General features: G+C 39.6%; 1 protein-coding gene across 4 annotated transcripts in view; it reads right to left on the reverse strand.

The window, feature by feature from the left end:
• Nucleotides 1-25,762, reverse strand: part of LARS1 (leucyl-tRNA synthetase 1) — a 67,591-nt gene that overhangs the window by 23,509 nt on the left and 18,320 nt on the right. For all 4 annotated transcript variants that reach the window (XM_089531257.1, XM_089531264.1, XM_089531271.1 and 1 more), the window contains exons 9-24: nt 24,873-24,940; nt 22,720-22,945; nt 22,286-22,373; nt 20,116-20,192; nt 18,564-18,617; nt 17,132-17,272; nt 15,353-15,430; nt 11,170-11,255; nt 11,025-11,090; nt 10,487-10,569; nt 9,865-10,003; nt 6,443-6,655; nt 4,974-5,031; nt 4,202-4,265; nt 3,410-3,593; nt 3,140-3,230 (exon numbers count right to left, since the gene is read on the reverse strand). In XM_089531257.1, coding sequence (XP_089387383.1) covers nt 3,140-3,230; nt 3,410-3,593; nt 4,202-4,265; nt 4,974-5,031; nt 6,443-6,655; nt 9,865-10,003; nt 10,487-10,569; nt 11,025-11,090; nt 11,170-11,255; nt 15,353-15,430; nt 17,132-17,272; nt 18,564-18,617; nt 20,116-20,192; nt 22,286-22,373; nt 22,720-22,945; nt 24,873-24,940 — 1,716 coding nt within the window. The remainder of the gene's footprint in view (nt 1-3,139; nt 3,231-3,409; nt 3,594-4,201; nt 4,266-4,973; nt 5,032-6,442; nt 6,656-9,864; nt 10,004-10,486; nt 10,570-11,024; nt 11,091-11,169; nt 11,256-15,352; nt 15,431-17,131; nt 17,273-18,563; nt 18,618-20,115; nt 20,193-22,285; nt 22,374-22,719; nt 22,946-24,872; nt 24,941-25,762) is intronic.

Here is a 25,762-nt window from a genome sequence, read left to right on the forward strand (position 1 = left end):
GACATCTATCGGTACAGACATAAAAGTCAAGGATAACTGTAACTGTATATTAGGCACTATCATTCTGAATGACCCACATAAAAGGCTGCCATTAAGTAGAAAGGTGGGGGGAGGCAATAAATATGATCTATTATTATGCACACAGCTCAGCCAGTGGAACCATACTCCTGAAAGTCAGCTGGGTAACACAGCCAGAGCAATTCATTCCTTAAGCAAAACCATATGCTACTGCAGGTACTTTGGAGAGCGCCTGACACCATATGGACTACTGACCAAAGTATTCTGATTCTTTAATGGCAAGAGGAATATTGTCCAATCCATTCATCTTGGAGGAAAGATTGATTTGTTAAAGCGGGGAGGGGAGAGAGCAGGTAAAGGAAACAATCCTTTGGCTTTTCCTCTTTGCTGACTGCTGAGCCTCCAACTGCAACAATGGAAGTTATGTCTTATGGAAAGAAAATGCCCAGCACAGATTACTGACAGCAGACATATTCCATACACTCATACCTTCCCATTTAGCACCACATCAAATATGGCCATCACAATATAGAGAAAACAGAGAAGCCATTACAGGATGGGCTGTAGTTTAATAGAAATTATGGGTAAGACCCTAGGCTCAAGTGCTGGCAGTTCCCATTAAAAGATCTTAAATAGCAGGAGAAAGTAAAACCATTCTTCATTTGACATGGCATAATCTTAAATAGCAAGAGAAAGTAAAGCCATAAGAGATGGATAACTCTAGCATATCAGAAGGCAAATGCTTAGCACCAGGAATCTTCAAGAGCTGCAATCACTATCACAGAATCATAGAGCTGGAAGAAACCTCAAGGGCCATCCAGTCCAATCCCTTGCTATGCAGGAATACACAAAGCACTCCCAATAGATGGCCTTTCACCCTCTGTTTCAAAACCTCCAAAGGAGACTCCACCACACTCCAAGGCAGCATACGCCACTGTCAAACAGCTCTTGCCATTAGAAAGTTCTTCCTAATGTGGTGGAAACTCTTTTCCTGTAGTTTGAATCCATTGTTCCGTGTCCTATTCTCTGGAGCAGCAGAAAACAAGCTTGCTCCAGCCACAATATGACATCCCTTCCAATATTTAAACATGGGTATCATGTCAACCTTCTAAACATGCCCCGTTCCCTAAGCCACTCCTCATAGGACATGGTTTCCAGATGAGGTCTGATCAAAGCAGAATAGAGTAGTACTATTACTTCCCTCCATCTAGACCAGGGGTAGGCAATCTTTTTGAGCCGGGGGCCGGGTTGCTGTCCCTCAGACAACTGGGGGGCCGAAGCCAAAAAATAAATAATTAAATATTTTTTTTAAAAAAATTTAAATATATAAATAAACCAGGACAAATGTAGGACAAAATTTTCAAATGGAAGACCCCTTTTTTAAAAAAATGGAGGACACGCGAAAAAACTTGCTGATTTTTTTAAAAAATGTTAATATAAATGCATGTTTCTGAGGCTTCTATAGACAATTGCCTCCCAAAGGCCCTGGCGGCAATCAGCAGCAGGACCAGGCTGGGGCCGGTCCCAAGGCCTCGCCGGGCCGCATCCGGCCCGCGGGCCGCAGGTTGCCTACCCCTGATCTAGACACTATATTCCTATTGATGCAGCTTAGTATTGCATGCTAAACCAAAATGCTAAAACAAATGCTCGTCATTGGACCTAAAGCCACTTCCTGTATTGATTTTTTTTTAACTTTAAATAGCGTGTGGTGGAAATTCCTTGTTGAAATAAAAAGCATAGAAACATGGAGTCGCTTTGGTTAAAGAAAAATAGGTTTTTAAAATAGAGGCTTGGAGTTTAGAAAAAATTAGAGCAAAGGAGTAAAAAGAGCATCATGACCTGTAAGAAGCTGGCACCAACAGAATTAGACATAATACAGTCGGCCCTTCTTATACACGGATTTTTTATACACGGATTCAAGCATACACGGTTTGAAAATGTTCCAAAAAAGTATAAATTTACCTTGATGTGGGACTTGAGCATACACGGATTTTGTTATACATGGGGGATCTTGGAACCAAACCCCAGCGTATAACAAGGGTCCACTGTATTCACAATTTAAGATAAGGATACATTGTTGATGTTCAGAAGCAAGGTTAGGAGGAAAGCTACTAAATTCCTAAAGGAGGGGGTAAGAAGTGATGATGCAATTTTAATATATGCATGTATTTCTGTTCTGATTGTAAGAATTCTGTATGTTTAAATTGTAATTAGCCAATCAGGTATACTGAAGAAGCTTCTTTGTCTTCAATAATATAAAAAGAGCCATTTTGTCTTGTTCGGGATCTCAGCTTTTTGGAACTTGAATTCCACTGAGTTCAATGTTTTCCTTTGTTGACAATTGGAAATAAACTTATGGATTTTAAATTTACTAGGTCCTCTTGCCAATTCTTTGCTCTGTCAGTCCTAGAATTTTAAGTTTCCTGAAATTTCTGTTACAGCGTGGTAGATGAATTGCCAGTGTTGGAGCCTCACAGGTTATCTGACGCAGTCAAAGGTGGAAAACATAGCAAAGGGATGACACATGGCCCAAGGGCTCTACTGGGCCCACCTCTCTTTTGGACTACTGGTATCCATCGCTTTGAATTCAATGACAGTCATAGTAGAAATAAAATAAAATAAAAAAATAAATATTAAGCCTGGCTCAGAGATGCTATCGCTGCCTTGAATACCATTTTGCGAGAAAGGTGGAATATAAATTCCATAAATAAATAAATAAATAAATAAATAAAATGGCAACTTTGGATGTATTTTTCTGTATATCCCTATCTCTCCATCTTAACTCCTAAGCATATGAAGTTCAAAAGAAAGAGCAACACTGGCAACATTTTTTTTAAAGTATAGCTCCTTTAATGTGCTATTAATCCATGGTTTAGGTGTGTTGTAAACTGTGTTGACAGTCTCTGGTCTAAAAGGCCAAATTTTATTTTTAAGATGATGTGCTCTGAGATTCTTTGGGTGAGTTACACTCTCTCAGCCTCAAAGGATGTAAACAGCAAATCCCTTCTGAAGAAATGTGCCAAGAAATCCCCATGATAGGTTCGCTTTAGGGTTGCCATAAATCAAAAATGACTTGAAGGCACACAAGAAAAACAACAGCCTCTGAGATTAGGCAGCCTACCTGAAATTCAAAGAAACCAGTTTTAAGAGCATCCTTAAACATCATCTTCTCATAGTTCTGATCTGTCTTCATTATGCCTGCATTAATTTCACTGGATGGGAAGATGGGGAGAAGAAGAACACAAAGCTAGAGTTACACCTGATCAATGAGAAGGATTAAGATATAAACATATGTGACACAACAGGAGCACATAACGTGTAACTGAGAGGACGCAAAGTTCATTTCTTTTTTTATACAGTAATTTTAAAAGTTGGTGCTTTTTTATGGTACCTGGAGAAGACTCTGTCGTTGAAGGTATTGGCAGGCCCACTTCTTAAACTGTCCCAGTTTGCAAGCATTTCCTTCACCCACTCTACCCATGTGTACAGGCGGAGAATGCCAGCATCTGCCATAGTTTCCACAAAGTTTGCATCTTCCACAGTATCACCTGCATCAGCCAACGCCAGCCGCATGCCTAAAGGAAGACAGGTTTAATGTCTATAAAGCCATAGCCAATCAGCTGCCATACATAAGGAGAGCAAAGACTGACTCTCATCTCAAGTTTTGCTATAGGATGGAATTGTTGGTTCACAGCACATTAAAGTGATCTTCTGTGGAAAAGAGTATAAGACAAATTAGAGCAAGAGCAAATAAAAATATTCTGAAACCCTCATGCCTTGCCCTAGACAGAAATGGGAAGGCCTGGAAAAATAAAGCATGCCCTTCCCTTACATGGGGGATATGTTCTGGATAAGGATAATTCTGTGAATACTCAAGCCCCATTGAAAACAATGGGGCTTGTGCATGTGGCACGGCACATGTGCCATTGCCTTTTCTGGGCGCACTGTAATGGGAAAAATTAGCTGAGAACTCTGTATTTGTGTTTTGGTAGGAGAAACATGAGAGGAAGTTCCCTTCCTCCCATTTTCTTTCCCAGGCTTTTACACAAGAACCCTGTTCCAAAACAATATGTAATATAAACTCTCCACATGAAATGTACAAAGATTGATCAACAGGAGCTCCTATTTTCCAGAGAGGAAAAAGGCAGATTTTTTCAAATCCCTACCTATGATGTATTCTTACCATCAGCAGAAAATTTCTGTATGGCTTCGCTCAAAGTAAGAAAATTGCCTGTAGATTTAGACATCTGTAATAAAGGAAGAATCAAAGATAGACAAAGTTAAAACATGGCTTATCTTAAGAACCATGAAGCAATTCAACTCTCCTAAAAATACATACAAAGATACACAACTCCCTCTACCCACATATACTCTGATGAGAATTTAAGTCTATTCATGGGGAGACTATTGTCTGATTTATCATATTGATATCAACATTATGGATTGTGAATGTTTAATATGCCCAGTATAGATGAAGAACAAATCAAAATGCAAAAAGTGCCATGTCTAGACCCAAGGCTGAATATTTCTAATGTTAGGTTCTAAAAGGCAGGTTTCATGGTTTAAGAAAAACAATCTGCACTCCTGGATTCTGGTAAATTTCATAATTTCATAATGCCTGTCTAAGTCCTGCAGACATTTCTGTTGACCATGCAAGATAAGCTCAACTAGCTTTGAGATAAACAAGCAGTTTGTGTTTTTTCCCCTTTAAAATACAAAACATGAAATTCAGATATTAAAGAGGACAGCCAAGAAACATACATTCTTAGACAAGACAGTGCAGAGTTTCTGCTTGGATGGGTAGGCAAATAGGAAAACAGTTGGGTATCTGCTGAATAAATGTTCTAAGAACAATGTGAACTAGAAGGTATATAACTACAACATTTCTCAAACAGGTACTTGTTCTGTCACTCCTGAGTACCACAAATAGGTAATAGACAAATAAAACAGTGTACCTTCTCTGAATTCAGAAGGAGATGCCCATTTGCTCTCACAGCTACAGGCCATTTTTCTCTGCAATGAAAGGCAAAAAGATGTTAATTATCAATTATCTTTAAACCAACCATCTTATTATTTCACAGGAGCACTTTCTAATGGGCCTACCCACAAAGATAACCAAGGAATGTAACTGCCTTCCTCAAGACAACTCTTCTAAAATGCCAAATACATGTTTAGGCTAAAAAAAAAACTGCAGTTAGTCTACATTCATGTCAATGGAATACAACATTAACAAAACCAATAGAACACAAAAGTCAGATATTGCTCAAAGAATTTTGCCTCCATCTGCAAGACACGTAAACTGAGAACTCTAAGCACATGTAGGTATTAAAAGCACAATATACATAACCTGCATCATACTTAGACAATCACTGAGCCCTTGCCCTTGTGCAGTAGACATTTGCCCAATGGGCTGGGTATTCAGCTTCTAATACTTCCTGAATAAGTACAATAACGCTTAATAACAGAATACAATATGTTGTTCTTATGTGCCTTCAAATCATTTCTGACTTATGGTGAGCCTAAAGCAAATCTATCATAGGGTTTTCTAGACAAGACTTGTTCAGATGATTGTTTGCCTTTGCCTTCCTCTAAGGCTAAGAGAGTATGACTTACCCAACGCCACCTGTGGGTTTCCATGGTAAAGTGGGGATTCAAACCCTGGTCTCCAGGGCTGAAGACCAACATTCATACCAATACACCACAATGTAGTCTTTTGCAATATTGTGCTCTTATCATTCTGGCTGCCGATATTAAATATCGTCAATATTTCTTTTCAATGTTGAGAGGAATATGCAATGGCACATAATAGCTGTTTGCAGACAACCAATGTTCAAGAATGGTATGTTGACAAACTAGAGGCCCTCCTCTGTACAATTTTAAGGCTGTGGGTGATGTGTAGTGTGAGACACACAATTATTTGCGAGTACAGGACAAAGGTGAAATGGCAGAAGTTTCCAAAGCATCAGCCCAAGTCTTAGGAAATCTACACTAAGGGATTCAAGAGAGAATCATCAAGTAAGATTCAGCTATTAAATTTCAGCTGTTTAATAAACTGGTGGCCTTAATTTAATCCCTGAGTGATACCTGGAGGATCTAGAGCAGCGGTTCTCAACCTGTGGGTCGCGGCCCCTTTGGGGGTTAAATTACCCTTTCACAGGAGTCGCCTAAGACCATCAGAAAACACATATTTCCAATGGTCTTAGGGACTGAGACCATCAGTTGGGGGTCACCACAACATGAGGAACTGTATTAAAGGATTGCAGCATTAGAAAGGTTGAGAACTACTGATCTAGAGAAACAATTTTGTTTTGCACCATCCTGCTAATTTATGAGCCTGCTAAACTTAAAGTAGGTTTGTCACTGAGAGAATTCAAGGAATGGAAGAGATATATTTTGATGATATTTTGACTGGGTTCAAACCAACCTTTGATCTGGCCACATGGCAACATGGTTATAAAGATAGTATGACAAGTGATTCGGTACAAGGTCCTTGCCAGAAGCACGTAGATCGACTGGATACCAAAATTCAAATTCCTGCTTGAGTTTATCCAAAGTTTCCTTTGGGATTTTTGTTGTAGGGAATGGAGCCGTTTTAAAGAAGATGTAATCCCACACCTCTTTTGACATCTGGTTTGCCCTATAGATATTATGAAAATAAATGTTACAAAGAGGAAATAACAAAAATTACCTTAAAATTCTGTTAGCTACAGTATTAAGCAGACACTGTTAAGCCACTATATTTTATTTGCCTAGGTCACTGAATTAAGCACAGCATCATATGTACTGTTATTGTTTCATTCATAAACACAGTAAGGGGCTGTACAGGCCACACCCAAGGGGTGGCCTGCAGCTGCCCCTTTTAGCACTAAATCAGGGCCATGGCAACTACACACCGCAACCCCAATCTCGCCTTTCCACGGCTCCTTTCTGCACTGCAGATAGGGCACCATAGGTGTCATACTTTCTCAGTGCTCCTTTAGCATTGCATCATCTAGATGCAGCACCAGAGGAGCGCTGTGACACCACCTGCCACATGAAATGAAATTGAAATGAAATTTTATTTATATACCGCCGTTCCTATGATCACGGCGGTTTACAACATGGTGCAGCACACAGTGTCATGCCTGCCTGAGGGTGGAGTAGGAGCATGCATCGTGTGGATGCCATGCCCTGACTCCGTCTCCAGGCTGGCCTTTATGGCCGGTTGGTATCCAGACCCGTTTGCTAGTTTTTTAAAAATGTAGTATTATCTTTTTTAAAAAAATTATTTATTAAAATTTTACAATTATATAAAAAGCATATTCATTACATAAATAACAGGTGATTATATATTATATAAATACAAAATATAACCCCCTTAGAAGTTTCTATTAAATTACTTCCTTCTCCACTACCGTGCCCCTAATCTACTCATCTCCTTTCCTGATTTTAAATATAACTTATGCTTTATTATCCAGTCCACCTAGAACATTTTCTATCTTAAAATAGTAATTAAATTTATTTGCTCATATATTGTATATACCATTATAAAAGTTCCCACTTCTTACAACCTCCTTGTTTTGCAATATTCCATAATTTGAAACCATTCTCTCTCAGTTACGTCTACATCCTTATGATTTAAATAGGAAGTTAATTTATCCATTTCTATCCTTTCCAAGAGTTTTAGTAACCATTCATTTATCTCAGGCATTTCCTGTCTTTTGCAATATTGTGCTATTATCATTCTGGCTGCTGATATTAAATAGACAGTAAATAAGACTCGCCAATACTTCTTTTCAATGTCGGGAGGAAGTTTGTTTAACATGTTCAATAAATATATTTCAGGCCTCGTTTCATATTTATCTGCAACATCTTCTCAATCAATATGTGGACTTGTTTCCAATATTTTTTCAACTTTGGACAATGCCACCATACATGAATAAAAAACAGTATTATCAATTCTAATAACATTCTTAATGAAATAATGAATTCAGCGTAAAATGCTAGCTCTAAATGTTCGTGGAACTTGGACATTACTAAGTTACTGCAGAGAACAATTGTAGTGTGATATAGAAACACTATTCCCATGATTTCTCAAATTAGATATAAGTAATTAATATTTCAATTAAAAAGTATGGACTATTTTAATGGTCAAAGTGTTTAATTGATATTTTAGGGGAGGGAGGGAATAACTGGGATATTGGGTTTTGTATGGATTGTAATCTGCCTCGATTGTCTTTTTGACAGAGAGGCAGGGTAAAACTAAAGTTCATTATTATTAGTAGTAGTACAATAATATCCAAAATCCAAAAAACAGTGATACGTTGATATATGGCCAACAAAGCTGGCCATCCTGAATATATTTCACCTAGTAATAAATTAGATAGATATACTATCTGCATATTATACAATGTGTGGAAGGTACAGAGAAATAAACTGCCCTTCCTTGCATATTAATATGGTTTATTGCTAAACTATTTCTTAATGGCATGATCTATCAAGAGAAAACAGCTAACAGATACAGAAATCTACAGTCATCACCCCAATTTTTCACTGATTCTTTTTGTGTGTCTGTGTTTCTTTCAGCCTTCTTTGAAAATGGCTTGGGCAGCACAAACATCAAGTATAATGTAAGTTAGAAAGTATTTAAGTCATTGAACTCAAAATTAAGATTCAGATATTAAACTGGGGATGATTCATTCTGAAGTCTTTCTTGACTTCAGTTCCACAAGCAGCCTTTGATATGTTACTTGAAATAACCTTTATTCATTTTCTATTTCCTTTTAGAAATTCAATCAACCCTTTTGAATTAAGACATCAAAATGCAATATAACTGTTCACATAAAGACCTCTTAGATTCTGTTGACTAGAGAAGCAGCAGCAAGAGTGAAAAAGCATGGTTGCTGTCAAGCTAAATTCTTTTTATTCCAGTCTTTAAAAAAGAAAAGAGTGTGAAAGAGAGACAGTCACTAGCCAGCTCAATTAATGGTTCAGAAGAAAGACTCCTCAGGCATATCATGGCTGCCTTTAAAAGGAAATTCACCACATGAAAAATATCTTATTCTGAACCAATCCTCTTGGTTTTAATTTCCTCTCTCAGCTTGAGAAGGGAAAGAAGGGGCTGGAATATTCTTAACATTTCTAAAGCTTTAATTTTGTAGTTTCAGCCAAAAGCCCACCTTCATCCAGCTAACTGTAAACTGCAGTGGACTGTAAAAGAACTAGTACCATATTTTGAATATTAATGAAAACTAAAGCCATAAGAAAGAGAATTTCCTTTAAAAAAAGGAACATGTCAGCAGACTATAATGCTATATAAATACACTATTTAGACTATACAAGTACAGACTGTAATAATTACTTTGAAGAAGAACTGTTTCTCCATTTTCTCTAACATGGCCTTATGTTCTTTGGGGGGAGGGGGGAATCCTCTTGCTAGAGTTTGTTAATGTAGTTTGAAGAGATTTTTAATCTAAGTTTCCATAATAGTCTTTAGACACATAGACATGAATAGCTAATGAACATACAGTTGTATTCACACAGTCAACGAGACAGCTGATCTTGACTACCGATTTATTTATGGCAGATGGAGAGTTTAAAGGGGGGGAGGAAGGATTAACCATCTGCTTCATTTTTCAGTCACTTAATAAATTTCCTGGGAAATCAGAAGTGACATCACACAAAAAAAGTAAGGGCTAATTCTGATGACCAGCTATCCCAACTGTGGTTCGATTTACAACATTTTAGTTAGACATTTTGCAAAATGTCCATTAATGCAGATCCAACATATGTGAGGCTCCTCATCTGCTATGCTACATGAATCTACAGAAAATGGTTATATGAGGAATTCTTCCCTTTCCTTCTCACCTGATCCCTAACGGAGACTCTCCTTGTCCACGGAGATTACCGCCCTGTAGTAGATGAGCCACTGTATAGAAGGCCATGTAGATAGTCGAATCAGAGAGGGATTCTATCAACCAATGCTCATCCCAAGGCAAACGAGTACCTAAAAAATGACAAAATATATTTATTGTGAATTAGCATTTTACGTTTACAGACTGACTAAGGTGGGGATGTGGGTGGGGGATGGAGAGAGTAATTATTGGGATTACAGTTATTAAATATCATAGTTATCAATGAAAAGAGGTTATATATTACTATGTTGGATGGCACTCAAAGAACTATTGGGATACAGCAGATGACAACTTTTAGTAGTGCTGTGGCTAATAATACAACTGGACTCAAGCCAAAAGGATGTTTAGCTGTTGATGTGGTCAAAGGTGAAAGGAAAGTCCAAAGCTGAACCCCACATATTATTGGAACATGGGATGTGAGAATCATGAATCAAGGGAAATGAGACACAGCAAAAGGGGAAAAAATAAAACATGTAAACATTGCAATACTTGGGTTGAATGGGCTAAAGGGGAGAGAAATGGGACATTTAGAGTCAGTAGTATTCCTGAATAACAACACTGTATGGTTTCCCTACCCAGTCCATAGGTCCTTGAACAGGCATGTTCCTGTAACCAGTCTAGCGTAGCTTCAAAATTTCTTCTTGTCTCTTCACAGAAACTGAAAAGAGCAGGGTATTAATCCACCATCATCCAGAGAGAGAGAAAGACAAGCCAGCTCCATTGGGCCTTGCTTGAAAAGAAGAAGAGCCCTCCCTCCATCCACCATCATCCAGAGGCAGAGAAGTGCAGGCCAGCTCCACTGGGCCTAGCCACAGTAAGAAGGGCCCTGCCTCCAGTCCATCTGCCATGGTCCAGGCCTCAGAAGGGGAGAAGATTTGCTTTTCTCCTTCCCCACTACCATTCTCTTCTCCTTTTGTGTCTTGTCTTTTTAGATTGTAAGCCTGAGGGCAAGGAAATGTCTAATTAACAATTTGTAAGCCGTTATGATAGCCTTTTAGCTGAAGAGCAAGATATTATTTATTATTATTATTATTATTATTATTATTATTACTACTGTGTCTCCTGGCTCTGTATTAGTCTACAGTTTCTTTGTCCCTGTTCCCCACAACTTACGTCTCGAGGTTTTTCAGGCACTCATAAGTCTGTTGCTTCCATTTTTCTTCACCATAATCCAAGTACCTAAAATAGGGGGGGAAATAAGTACAACATAGAGATGAAACATATAACTAAATTAGCTGTGTGTTTGTTTCCAACTCACCATTGATCACAAAGAGCCACCACACACTCATCTGCAGATCTAGATATGACTTGTTTCTCTGGCTCCATATAAATCATAGCTTCACCCTAGACAGAAGAGGATTACAATGGTGAGGCAACAAAAATACAATTTATAGAATAAAAAAGTGGGTTGAGCCAAGCAAGTACAATGAATTCCATTTTACTAATAATTACTTTCAGGTGCAACCCTGAAGTCATTCTGAGATCTCAATCAAGGAACTAGAGGAATTTTCAGATTACCCCTTCTGAGAGAGAGAGTAGCATCTGCAATCAGAAGGGAAGACCTGAACTCTCAAGCTCCATGCATGGGGTCCTCAGCTGGTGTTTCCCAATCTCAGAGGTAAACAAAGAACATGAAAAGGCAGGATGCCAGGGGAGTTCTTTGAGTGGCAGTGGATGAACAGTATCTACAACCCTCCCATGCCCCTGTCACATGCCAGACATGGGGGAGAACTATGCCACTACTACATCTGGTGTAGTTCATTTGAATCCCATTGGCATCTCTCAGAGGGAAACAGCTTCAGCATGGACACAAACCATGCAAGAAAGAAAAGGACATTGCTAAAGCAAACCTACTGGGCTTTGGATAAGTTGTTCCGCTTTCAAATATTCCTTCCCCACCACCATAGAGAACAGCTTTCTAAGACTCCAAACTTGTGTTCTTGAATTCCATTGGTATAAGACAGTATTACATTTCTAAATCTCAGATCAAACATAAAAGAAACAGTGAGCTTGGGCCCATCCCATGCTGGTGTTATATCTGATTAAGTGGGTGGAAGCTCATGAAAGCTTCTGTACTATATGTTTTAGCAGCCTTCAGGGTGCCAAAGAGCTATTAGACTACTGAAGTGAGAGCAGCTAAGCCTTTTAAAATGGATGCACTGGCATTTGTGCCTTCTATGGCTATGAGTGAGCCAGTGTGGCTCACTTACTCTGGAGATCAGGATTCAATATCCCGCTTGGCCATGAAACTCAATAAGTGACGGTGGGCAAGTCACATGTTCTCAGCCTCAAGGAAAAGCCATAGCAAATGCCCTCTGAACAAAACTTGCCAAGAAACCCCCATGTTAGGTTCACCTTAGGGTCACCATAAGTCAGAAACAACTTGAAGGCACACAACAACAAGGCTGTATTATTTAAGTCAGAGGGGGGAGCATCCACAATACCTTACCAATAGCAATGCTTGGGGGAATTATGGGAGATGTAAGGCAATGTTATGGTTTAAGTGCTATATGTAAGATGCACTGGCAGGGCAGAGAAGGTCCCACACCTTCATGCTTAAAAGCTCTGTAATCTAAACTATCAGTACAACTGCATACCTCTTCATTAAGGGGAAATGAAATGAATTGTGTGACTCGTCATACATTGTATTTTTCCCCTGTACCATCCCATGACCAAACATGAGATTAAGTATAACCTGAGGAATATGTAAAGCAGAGTAACAAGACAGAGAGTTGAATCCCCCTTGACTGGAACTAGATCAAAGTGCAATATGACAGATGCAGACTAGGCTAGAGCCTCACATGAGACCACGAGTTAATCAGCCACCTTGTTAATTAGAATGAGGACTGGATGCCTCCATCACACTAAACTAGAAGGAATCTTCACTGTTACATTATCCATTAGTTGAGAAGGAGAAATCTAATCATGGAATATGTGATGTCATGGCAGGGGGGGAGGATGATCGAAAACTGGCTGAAACTGGCTGTAGTAGTCTTCTGCCATTACCCACTTCTACAGAGGCAGAAGGAGCTCATCTGCAGAATTTTATGGAGATATTAGGAATGGTTCAAGTGGTGGCCCTATGCTTCTGAGGGAAGGCTGTGGATGTGGGATTGGTAGAATTAACTAGATAAGCAAGCGTTGAATCTTTGTGCCATGGCAAAAGACTTGGATAAAAGATCCAGCAGTAGCACTGCACCAAAGGCTTTGCTCCTAAGAAAACAGAGTGAAAGGAAACAAGAGTATATGTCTGTCTGAAAGACTGCAGCACATACAGACCTCAAGCACTTTGTCTACAACCAACTTGGCCAAACACTCATAAGAATAAGAGGGAAAAACAAGAGCATGTTAACATCTTGGGACCTGTGAAATCAAGTGTTCAGTTTTGCTGTAAAGGAAGGATCCGTGAGGAAGATCACTTTGTTTGTGCTTAAAGACTACATTCAGTTATGATATCTTTCTGGGTAATGTTACAGCCACAAGGAAAGCCACGACAACTAAGAGGATTCTTAGTCAAATAGACTCGAGAGCAGAGGTAGACAGATGGTGGCCTCTGGGGCAAACATGGTCCCTGCAGCCCCTCCAAAATCTCCAGACTCCCCATTTTTTTTAAAAAAAAATTCCAGGTGATTTATCCCATTCCTTAGCTCAAACAGAACAGCCAACTCAAAACCACTGCAAATTCACTGGATCACTAAAGCACCCAGACCCTGTTTGGGAGGGCGGGGAGGGGGAGTAGCTGATTTTTCCAGCCATTGTTCACTTCCTATTTCATTTCTGGCCAACTGTCAGCTGAATTATTTTTGATGTGGTGTCATGTTTCTAGGGTGAGAATTGCAAGGAACAAATGTGTGTGGGGGTGTGTGAAAAATTGCACAGAATTTTACTTATTTTATGCAGTTTGAGGGCTTTTGTATGCCAATGCAGCTTTCTGGGGTGGGGGGAGATGACACAAAAATTGGCTCCCACACCATCCACATGTGTCTACTCTTGCTTTAGAGGTTTGAATGGCAGCTTAGTCTGGCCCTTGAGGACTTTAAGTTCCACGTCAGAAACCTTATCATGGGAAGGCTAGTGAGTGCTGCCTTTCTGAGGAAATTTTTAAAACAGCTGTGCCCTGTCTCTGATAGGACTAAGGAGGCTTGGACATGCCTGTCTTCATAGGCTGGAAGGGTAAAGCTTCTCTGTAAGAAATGGAAGAGCTCTCTGATATCCACTGGAGAAAGAGTGTGCTAGCTTTGTCTCCTAGTATGCACTGCCCTCTAATGGCCAATGAGAGCTTCACCCACTATGAATATCTCAAAAAGAGACTTCATTTTGACCCCAAAAGGAAAAATAAACCTAAAGGTGAGGGACTGGTTGCATTCTTACTCATTTATTTCTGAGAGACAGGGAATTCTGTCACTTCACTCACTGGGCTTCTTATGACATTCTAAGCAATGGTGCCCTGATAGCAGCAACAACCAAGTTATAAAGGGTCAAGATGGTTTTTTATTCATCCCCCCCTCCCCCATGCTGTGAATGCCCTTAGCAAGAGACAGGGTACTTTTGCACTTTCATTTCTAATGATGCTTTAAGATTAATTTTTTTCATTGGAGCTATGTAGGCCAGATTAAGTTATTTCACTGTAGCTATATAGGATGACTGTTCTTTTACCCAAGAACCATGAACTAAGCAGATGGAGAAATAAGGAGGAGGAAAGGAGCACTTTTCTTGTTGTGGAATACTAAAAGCGTGAAAGAAAACCCGGAAGAGAGCTTGGGAGCAAGGATAAGATTGGCACTTGGAAAACAGCTAAAAGCTGGAACAAAACTTGATTACCAGGATCAACAGTGTCTGGGAGAAAGGAGGGAATGAACTGAGCACTACAGTACCGAAATCTAAGTTTCGTGGTTCTTGCCTTTTCTTCTGATGGTGGTAGAAGTTATTCCATTGCTGGATGCTTCCTTCAGAACACAGACATACTTCTCTGTATTTTAGCTGTCCTCTTTTGAATGAAATCAATTTAATCATCATATTGTAAAATGAATTCAGAACTGACAAAGGTCTGGGAGGAACAGTAGTATTTTCCTTTCAAATCTTTCAAGACTGAAATCTCATTACAGACTACTAGTTTTGGTAGTGCTACATCTCTTCTTCCAGTGGTCTTTAAAAAGTGTTTTCAATATCACAGGACTTATCTTTAGCAGGCAAATAATGGGATTATTTCACAAAGCAAACCAGTGAGCAAAGTCAGGATATAAAGTACATTTCAAAAAACAGAATTATTTCTGTTTGATAAGCCAAGCATAGTAAGTTCTCTTTTGCAACAGAACCAAAGCACTTAACTTTGTGCTCATGTGGCTGTGGTTCTGTGCCAAAAAATCAAGCCAACAAAATGGTGCTGTGGAAGGCACTACATAATGTTAAAAAAAAAGAAGGCAATACAAACCACTACACACATTATCTACCATCTTCTTCTGAATAAGCTTCTTCACATCTTGTACCTTCTGGTCTTTGAATCCATCCACAAGCATTACCTGAAAAAGAAGATCATTGCAGAGATTACAATTGTGTAAAAGATTTAGTAGCGTTGTGGGATAGATCATCCCCCTACCTTTCATTCCCAGAAGATGTCTGCATGTATCCATCCCACCTAAATCCAATAATTTAGGTTCAATATTCTTAGGCCCTATACAGACAGACCAAAATAAAGCTGCTTTGAGTCATTTTGGAGGTATGGTGTTTCAATGATGCATGCGTCCTAAGAGTCTGGAAGCTGCACCAAAGCTGCACTCCAGTCCTTAGGAGTTGAGCATGGCTTTGGTGCGGCTTCTGGACTCTTAGGACGCATGTATCATTTAAACAGCACACTTGCAAAGTGACTCAAAGCAGCTTTATTTTGGTCTGTCTGTATCAAGCCATAGTCTTCCTCATTGTATCTCCTGGCCTCAAAAAATCACCAACCATGTACAGCAAGCACATCAAGACTCTTCTTCACTCTCTACTTCATGTTGGGACCCCTTCCCCCACACCAAAAAATATCCAACCATTCTCCCTGGTTTCTAGAACTTGGAATGAACCCCTTTCCCCAAAACACAGATTTTGCTACCCTTGGCTTGCTTCCCTGTTTCTATCCATAAGTATATTTTCCCTTAACCTAAGAAAGAAGTTGGTGAGGCTTCTCTCTGTAGAATACCCTACCAGTGTCCCCTTCTTTATTGTCTCTGGAAAGGGAGATCAAATCTCTCTGCAATTAAATGTAGACGTCACTCTTTCTCAAAGCTCAGGTTCCTTTGGGTGTGATGCTGATGGCTGCCAAGTATACTCTCTTTCATGTAAATTGGGAGATTATATATATATATATATATATATATATATATATATATAATCTAGCAAAAGGAGAATGAACACATGAAAGTGATGATTGCTGAATGTTACATATAGCCACAACAGATTTCACAAGAGTGAGACAAAAAGAATAGTTGTATGCTGTGGAGTTCCAAACAATAAAATACAACAATAATCTAATCATAGCTCAGTTAACCATTTGCTTGTTCTCAGGTTTCCCTGAAACAGGGATGGGAAACTGAGGAAGGCTAGGTGGCCATATTAGCCTCCCAGGAAACCTTGGAGAGCCACACCTCCTACTGCAACCCTCTCCACAAAAAGCCCCTATTTTTTTAAGCCCCAAATGCCCAGGATAGGCCTTTCTTCTTAATTATCTGATAGGCAATGCATAGAAAATGATTAGGAGTCACTTGCTTTCTTTTTAAGCTCACTAAAAAGGGCAGTTAATTATTCTTCTAAAAATCAGTTATGTCTAGCTCTATGCATCCTACCTGAAAAATGATGAAGTTTATAAAGATCAAATGGTTAGAATCTTAAATTTCCAAAAACTCTTACAGAGTAGTGTATTTCCCAATTAATAAAGACTAACAGATATTGGTGCATAATTCTTAGAAAGACCATCTAATTATAAACCTGATATTTAGTAGAACAAGCTATGCAGTAAATAAAAAAAAGAAAGAGACAGACCTCTGGGATAACCAGACAAACTAACCTTGCAAGAATTACTTTTCATCTCCTACATGCAAAAGCATAACTAAGGCAATCCATCCTCCCTATAAACAGTTTTCTTCCCAATTTCTGTAGGAAAAAGGGAAGGCAAATGCAAGGTGCAACAAAGGGGGAAGGGTAAAAAAGAATTCTCCGAAGTCCCTTGTTAAAACCTTACTTACGCCTTCATAAAATCCTTTCAAGTATAATTTCTCTTTGGCTTCTGCAAGTTTCTCTCTGTCATTTTGACTCTGGATTTTCAGCTCGTCACACATCAATGGAGCAGAAAGGTTGCCATAGCCAGGGATCTCAATTATCGGCACCTGGGAATAAGCAAAAGTACTGTAAAGCAGTTGTTCCCAATCATGCAAGTGAATCAGGAATCTTGCAGGGAATTCAGTGCTGACCCCTGTGGCCTTCAAATAAAAAAGGATCTGTATATGGTTTATCTAGATCACATTATCTGATCTGTACTCTATGGTTTATCTAGATCACATTATCCTACAGTCTGGTGACCTAAAGATGTAAACTACAGAGGGAAATAAATGAAGTCAATCTCATCTAGCTACTCCAGTTCAGTGCCGGGGAATTTGTATTCCAAAATTGGGGTTTGTTGCTCCTCACTTCTCCTGATGGACTAATAGATATGACTATTGGGATCTGTAACAACTTTTAGATGCCACCCAGCTGTGCTATGGTTGGGCAGAACTAAATCCTTAACCTGTTCAGAATTGGAAGGAGGACCAACATTTCAGTGAGGAAAAATCCCTCTCGTAAAGACACTTTTCCTACAACCCTTCCTAAATGGCAAATAGAAGTAATCGCCACACTATAAAACTGTACTCTGAGGGTCCTTCAAAACAGTATATCCGCAATAAGGTGGAAGGTTGCACAGAACAAGGAAAGGACTCATGGGACACCAAATTTTGGGGCTCTTGTTGCTCAGTCTTTAGGAATTATTCAACTGGTGAAATGTTAGGCACAGGCTAAAATTACATGTGATATCAGCAGCTACTTCCTAACCCTATGATGCCCCTTCCAAATGCTCCTAGCCAGCTCTTCTTGGTCGGTATACAGGTTTGCCATCTCTTAGGCTTACACTGGGGGATTTGTAGTCCTCCAGATATTTTTAGGGTCCATTTCTCACCAATCTGGCTAACAGTAAGGGGCCCTTGAGTACCAGGTCACCAAGATCTGAAAGGCTGCAAGTTCCCTGCCCAGGCCCTGGCCCTTCCAAGAACATTTAACAAGGTCTAGTACCTAGAGTATTAGGGTAGGGGAGGAAATAAATGTATTCCATGCTGATCTATTTACATAAAATGTGAAGATTCTGTGCATAAAGAATTTAGCACAGACATGTAAACCTACTATGCGGATGTTTGATGGATTGTTGTATTGATTGATGGAGTATTGATGTAGTATTTTTGTGCTTTTATAAGAGTGTCATATGTATTTGATTTTAGTAGTCTGTAACCCCGCTTCCATCCATTGGGAGAGGCGGGGAAGCACAAATAAATAAATAAATTATTATTATTATTATTATTTATTATATACTTGAGATAATGTTGGCAACAAGAATGAGCATTCGGTGCTATCATTTTTTGCTACACTTACTGGTTCAAACGGGAGGACCATTTCATCTTTAATACCATACTTTGCTCGAAATGCCTATGGAGAAATTAGAAACCAAATATAAAAATCAATTTTACAACAACCTAACATTTACAACAATAATGTACATTACCATTCACATAAAAGGTAAATTTAAAAAGTTCATGCTTACTAAGGTTGATGGTATAACAACTACAATACATTTAGAGGGTCACAATTTCCCCACCTCTGCTTTATATTTCTCAGCAACAATCACTTTGGCATGGATTCACCCATGGCACCACTGTCACATTAAAAGGACCAAAGATTAAAGGCACAAAGACAAAAAGTTTTCTCGTGTAATCACTACCCCAAACCCAACTGATCGGTCCCATACCTCACTCCTCCAACTCCTAAAACAGACAGAAGGAAAATATGGCTCTCCAGGCATTCCTGGACTGTAGTTCCACTCAACCTTCACTATTAGCTATGCTGGCTAGGGATAATGAAAACAGAAGTTCAACAACACTGAAGAACTATGTATTCCCTGCCATTGTGCTAAAGTGTATCTTTTTTCTCCATACCATATTGAGATTGAGGGCTCAACCTTATCTGTATTGTATTCCTCTCCAAGAGAAGGGATTCTGTTGGCTCAGACAGACTATACAGTTAGCCTTCTGACTATAAAATACTGTATATACTTGACTATAAATCAACCTTATGTATAAATCGAGGGCAAGTTTTGGGGCCAAAATTATGGATTTTGCTATGACCCATGGATATGGTGTGGGTAAAACTTAGGGGCATATAGCAAAGGATCTGAAGGATGAAGCAAAGCAAAACAATGTCAAAGGACTTACAAAATTCCAGCAGACATAACTCTTTGTGCTTACTCTTAAGGTTGGATGGATGAAAGAGTAGAGGGAGTCAGTGCTTCCAGGACAGATTATATTTTTGCTTTTCACCAGGGGATGGTTCCTTCTTTTAAATAAGAGTTAAGATACACTACCTACATTGGCCCGTGGATAAGCTGACTCAGGTTTCTGCATCAATTTTTTGACCTAAATTTCTAGACTTATACATGAGTATATACAGTAACTGTTCTTTTACATGAAAGAACATTTATTTTAAAAAGTTTATGCTGGTAGCTGTAAAAATTGTGTGCAACTACCCATCAGCTTCCTGCAAACTAAGGGGCTGTATAGGCCAGCATGGGGAACGAGTCGGGGCATGGCATTCGCACAACACAAACTCTGACTCCTCCCCATGCCGGCATGACGCTGCGCACCCCAACACATGGCCGGTGGCACCATGGCACTCCTCTGGTGCTGTGTCCAGATAACACAGTATCAAAGGAGCGCAGAAAAGCCATGGCACCAGTGGCTATGGTACCCTTTCTGCAGTGCGGAAAGGAGCCGCTTTTGCAGCTCCTTTTTGCACCATGGAAAGGCCAGATCGGGACCACAGCATGCAGTTGCCATGTTCCTGATTTGGTGGAGAAAGAGGCAGCTGCAGGCCACCCCTTAGGGGCAGTCTGTACAGCCCCTAAGACATTCTCAGGTTTAAAGAGGCTCACCTGTTTCTTCTTTAAGTCTCTCAGGGCAGCAATATCATCTGGAGAATCAGATGGGACACTTGTGACCACACCAGTTCCTTACAAAAAATATTGAGGAAACACAGGTTACCCAATTTTTATTGTTGGAGCAAAATCCACAAACAAAAAACCAATTTAAACTGAAGGATTTCAACTATTTTAAGTAAAAGTGCCTCCACTTAACACATATTTAAAATAGAAATGGAAATATAAAAGCAACCACAATCTTTAACAGGCCAGCAGGGAGTATTGTATCTTACACTATCTTACTTTCTTGCAACTTCACATAGTTCCTGTTTTAAGTCTGAACTGAAACAACGATATACTTCTATGCAAACATCACTCCTGTGAAAGAGTAAATGAATATGAGGGGCTGAAGGATTTCGCATTTAGCTCTCTCCCTGAAGTTACATGGCTCACGTATTGAGAGGTACATAATGTAGCAAGGAGCCTTTCCTATCTGGGAGGCTCTCCACCTGATTTCAAACAAAGGTAGACAATTGTCAGGGTTGGGGGGGAGGTGGCAATGGTGCTTTACAGATTGCCCAAAAAGGGCGCTCTGCCAGCGCCCGTGTTTGCTGCGCAAGGGAGCTGCAGCGGACAAACCACACAGCTCCCCCATGCAGCAAAAAGAACGTGCAAAAAGCGGGTTCTTCTTGTAGCGCAGTTGTGACGCCGCGAGGTGCCAATGGCACACTTGCGGCGTCACAACCACGCCGTGGCATGCAGACGCTAAGCGTCCGTCACGTCAAAATGGCGGTGCCCATGTGTATAGGGCGCCGCCATTTTTATGCCCCCAGTACGTACTGGGGTGAGTCCTGATTGGACGCTGCGTCCTCGGCCAACCCCCAGTACGTACTGGGGGCAGAGCAAAGGCCCAACTATAACAGGCCCATGTTAGTCTTCTGCAGGATCCTGGTTTATTTCCTTATTCAACAAGGCCTCTTTCAGGCCTAAAACAAACAAGAAAGGATCCAAAACAGTGAAATTGCTCCCCAATGTGTGTGGGGGAGGAACTGAGTAAAAAAAAAAAAAAGCTCCACATTTAGGATTGAACAGACAGGCCAAAATAAAGCTGTTTCGGGTCACTTTGGAGGTATGCTGATTAAATGACACACACACTTCAAGAGGCCAGAAGCTGTGCCAAAGCTGCGGTCTAGTCCTTAGGACTGGAGCGTGGCTTTGGTGCGGCTTCCGACCTCTTAGGATGCATGCGGCATTTAAACAGCATACCTGAAGCAGCTTTATTTTGCCCTGTCTGTTCGGGCCCATAGTCTCTGAAATCCTTGATACTAACAAAATAGATATAAAAGGGTCCTTCCCACTCTTTAAGTGACAGTGGAGGAAATTTCATGATCAGCCTTCATTCCACCTGAACAACCCTGGCTGCATCTTAAAGAATCTTGGGGTTTGTAGTTTTTCAGAGGCACAAGAACAGCTCCCTTCCTGAGGATTTCAAGTACCTTTCCAAAACCCCAAACCCCAGGAGTCCATAAGATACTCAATAAGTTGCCATGACAGATAAAATAGAATAACAGTGCTTTATCTGTGTCATGTGAAAGAGCACTATGACTTCTTCTCATTTATAGTTTTGAAGACATAGCTCTCCTGGGACTAAAACATGTCAGTGGATGCAAAAACACAGAAAAATCACCTTCATTCCCCCTAGAGCATAGAAAAAGCTGTTTTTTTCAGTACAACATTTTGGAAAAATGATGGGCCACAGCCCTGCAAGGTCCAGTGGGGAGAGAAGGTACGCCCCTGCTCACCATGACTTTAGCCAATGGAAAAATATGTAAAAATACAGACATTATAAAAAATATGTTTTACAATACTCAGAAATTTCAGTGCAGACAGATATGGAACTGGAAGAAAACAAGAATATAATGGAATGCCACCAAAAATGAAACAGGCATATTTCCACATCTCTGTCTAGGAATATTAATACGAGTTCTAAGAGGGCCAGCAGTGCAGCCACACCTATCTCCTTTCTAGAAGCAAAACAATACAGTCATAATCACAGAATGCCACAAGCAGAGAAGAAGGGAAAGCACTTGCAAACCAAACCACTTTAACAATCGCTACATGAACAAAAAGCAGCCCAACAGGTACACAACCAAAAATAATACTGATTAAGATGCAGCAACCTCACCTTTGTCTTCTTTAATAGTCAACATAGGAAGAGCATAGATGACTTTGTAGCATGTTAGAGGAGCAGAAAGTGCAGCCCCAAGTATGTCCTACACAAGAGAGAAACAGGATGGCAACATGTTACATTTACAATATTACTTGTAAATGAAGCAAGAATAACAAATAAAACTAGACTATATATTACTGGATAACATTGTACATTTTTTCATATTGTTTAATGATGCATGCTGTCTGTACATTGAATATATATTTTCTGCATACTTCTTTGAAACTTTACATGTAAGTGATCTACAAATACATGTAACTAAAGCATAATAAAGGTAGGCATAAATCACAAAATGTCACATGTACAGATCAGATGGGAGATACATGTTTCTCTTCTCTCTCAGATGGATTTCCACAAAACGTCCCATGCACTTTGGCACAGATACTCACCTCTCCCATTAGCTCTTTCACAACAGGTACTACTCCGTTGGTTTTTGTGAAGCCTTGATAGGACATGTTCCTGGCAGCTCTCTGCGTGCAAATAAGAATATCCCCACTCAGGGTCTCAAAACCAATATACTTCATATCAGGGCGAACCCAACAATTTGTCTGCCCAAACATGGTCTCTGGTCTGAGAGTAGCAGCTACCAAAAAAATATTCTTTGCCTTAAGGCCACTGTAAAAGAAAGGAAAGGTAGTCTAGAAAACTAGTTTAGGAAAAAAAAAAAAACCACAATGACCCACAAGAAGAACATCCACCAACCTACATATTATAAGTTCTAAAGCCTGTTGCAAATATTCCTTTATATGTGCCATCACCTATGGCATAAGCACACTCAACTTTGTTTGAGTTAATCTAACAAAGCAACTAAAACGTATTAACTGTTGGTACTTCACATAATCAGATTACTATCAAGAAAGGCACCACAATAGGAATCCAGCTGCTCCTGTCCACAGCAGTGGATTCTTATCTGTGCTTTCTACATTGCAATTTATCATACGATTATAAACCTGTTGGCGGGAATCACATTTTTTTTCACTTGCCAGTGCATATAAAAGTCTTTAAACAGTTTACAGTATCATTTATTAAATGCGAAATTGCACTAGGCCATAAGAAAAAGGATGCAAAAGTAAAAATAATCAAAAATTTGCCAGAATACAAGAAAGAAAGAAAGTGCACAAATGCTGTAAACAGACTGATGGTGGATAACAAAACGGCGCTGATGAAAATTACCATATTAGCAAAGCACTCTAAAGCCCAGTGCCTTAAAATAAGGTATATCTGTACAATAAAACAGAATTTTAAAAAACTGATTTGGCACCAAAACAATTGCAGCGTTGGCATAAAATATAGTTCCACAGGATTTAAGACGTTGGATGGAAATGAAAGAAAATAGGACACAGCAAAAGAACAAAGAAGCCATTTCATCGCATTCACTTCACAGAAAAGAAGAAAAAGACAGCTTCTGAGTCACAAATGTAAACCTTGGACAAAAAAAAATCAGAAACACTCCTTTCCTCAAGAAATGTAACGTTGAGGCATACATAGATACAGACGTCTATGCCACTATATATAGAAGCATTAATAAGCAAGCATTATTCTTGGTCTGACTTATGCTAAATAGCACAAGCGTGGGCATATCTTGTTGGTTGTTGTTCCCGACGTATGGCATTAAACCTATCATGGGGTTTTCTTGGACAGATTTCTTCAGTGGTGGTTTGCCATGGCCATTCTTCTGAGGCTGAGAGTGTGTGGCTTGTCCAAGGTCACCCAATGGGTTTTCATGGCTGAGCCAAGATTTGAACCCTGGACCTCAGAGTCCTAGTCCAATGCTCAAGCCACTATGCCACACTGGCTCTCATAGGCATATCTACTCAGAAGTAACATTTATGTTCAATTTCCCCATTTCTTACATTTATATTCACCTTTCTACCAACAATCTCAAAGTGGCATACGTAGCTCTCCTCTTCTTCAGTATATCCTTCAAACATGCCAGGAGGCAGGTGAAGCTGAGATACAACAGTGGCCTGAGGTCAATCAGTCAGTTTCATGTAATCTAGATCTCCCTAGTGTCAGTCCAATGCAACTACAACAAATCTCAGCACAACTAACTCCCACAAGAAAGTTATTTCAGGCCTAATGAATATGTTTTAAAGTAGTTTTAATTCTAAAAATAGTTAAATTAAATTTTAACAACTTTTTGTATTTTTTCTATATGTCTTTTTATCTGCTACTGTATATACTCGTTTATACAATGAAAAATTTAAGCCCAAAAATGGGTTCCAAAACCCTAGGTAGACATATATGGGTCAATACAGTAATACTTCTCCATGAGCCTTGGGAAAACTGTGGAAAATGGCGAGAGGAGAGAAATTGAAGGTCTGTGTTCCACTTTTTGCAAGCCAATAGCCTTGGGGTAAGTGAGGGAAATCAGAGGTCTGTGTCTCTCTCTCTTTTTTTTTTTCTTTCTTTCTTTCTTTCTTTTTTTTTTTTTTTTTTTTTTTTTTTTTTTTTTTTTTGCAACCCATCAGCCTTGGGGAAAGTTATGGGGAAGGGAGGGAAATTGGAGGGCTGAAGTATAATAACTACCCCAGAAACTTACCTTAATTTCACAGGGTAAGGTTCTACCACCTTCATTTTGATCAAAGTGTATTCTTGAGGTCCTACACCCTAAGAGCCAATAGACAAACAATGAGTACAGCATGTCTACCTCTGGCTTCCATGGGTGTTTCAGAGTCTGATCAGACATCCTAATTTAAACTAGATGTCATTTACTAGGGGGAAAACAATTCATGTGTTCTATACAACAAGGGCAGAACTAGTACTAACCCTGCTAACTGATCCCTGCTCACCTAAGCAATGATGCATCTATCTCAATAAATAAATCCATCTAAACAAAACCTTCAGCACACCTAACAAAGGGAGTAGTGGTTGTAGGAAGGAACCTAATGTAAACAATACATGCTACCATTTATATGAACACCAAAGCCAGGATCCTAACTGCTTTCCCCAAAAGCATATGTTCCCAGAAAATTTAATATTAGCTTTCTTTCCTATCTGAATAGTTGACTCCACCAACTACTTTTAAAACTCTCTTAATTAGTAGCTGGTGACCCCAAACTATTTTCAAAGGTAAGACAACATAAAGCATACAGCAATAATTTAACTTGGAGGTTGTGAGAGGACAAAGCAATGAAACTAGACAATCCACTTCAAACAAAGGTTATCATTGGAATGCCCTGCAAAGCAATACACTCCTCTTTGACGTATGTGGCAAAAATCCCAATTAAAACCACTTCATCTCCAGGCTATAATACAAGAAAATGTGGGAAGTCAAAGGGGTGAATGCTTTTGTAAGGTACTGTATAGTACCAGCCAAAACTGGTACTGTAGAATGTACTCCAACTCAAGAATTTTGTTTGTGCCCTTGATGACAATGATGGGTCCAAAAGTACACTCAAGCTGCATACCTATTCCTTTAAGAGAATGTGA

The sequence above is a fragment of the Sceloporus occidentalis genome, unplaced genomic scaffold, assembly GCF_023333645.1.
Source record: "Sceloporus occidentalis isolate IW3139 unplaced genomic scaffold, rSceOcc1.0.p SCAF_1, whole genome shotgun sequence".
Classification (NCBI taxonomy): Eukaryota; Metazoa; Chordata; class Lepidosauria; order Squamata; family Phrynosomatidae; genus Sceloporus; species Sceloporus occidentalis.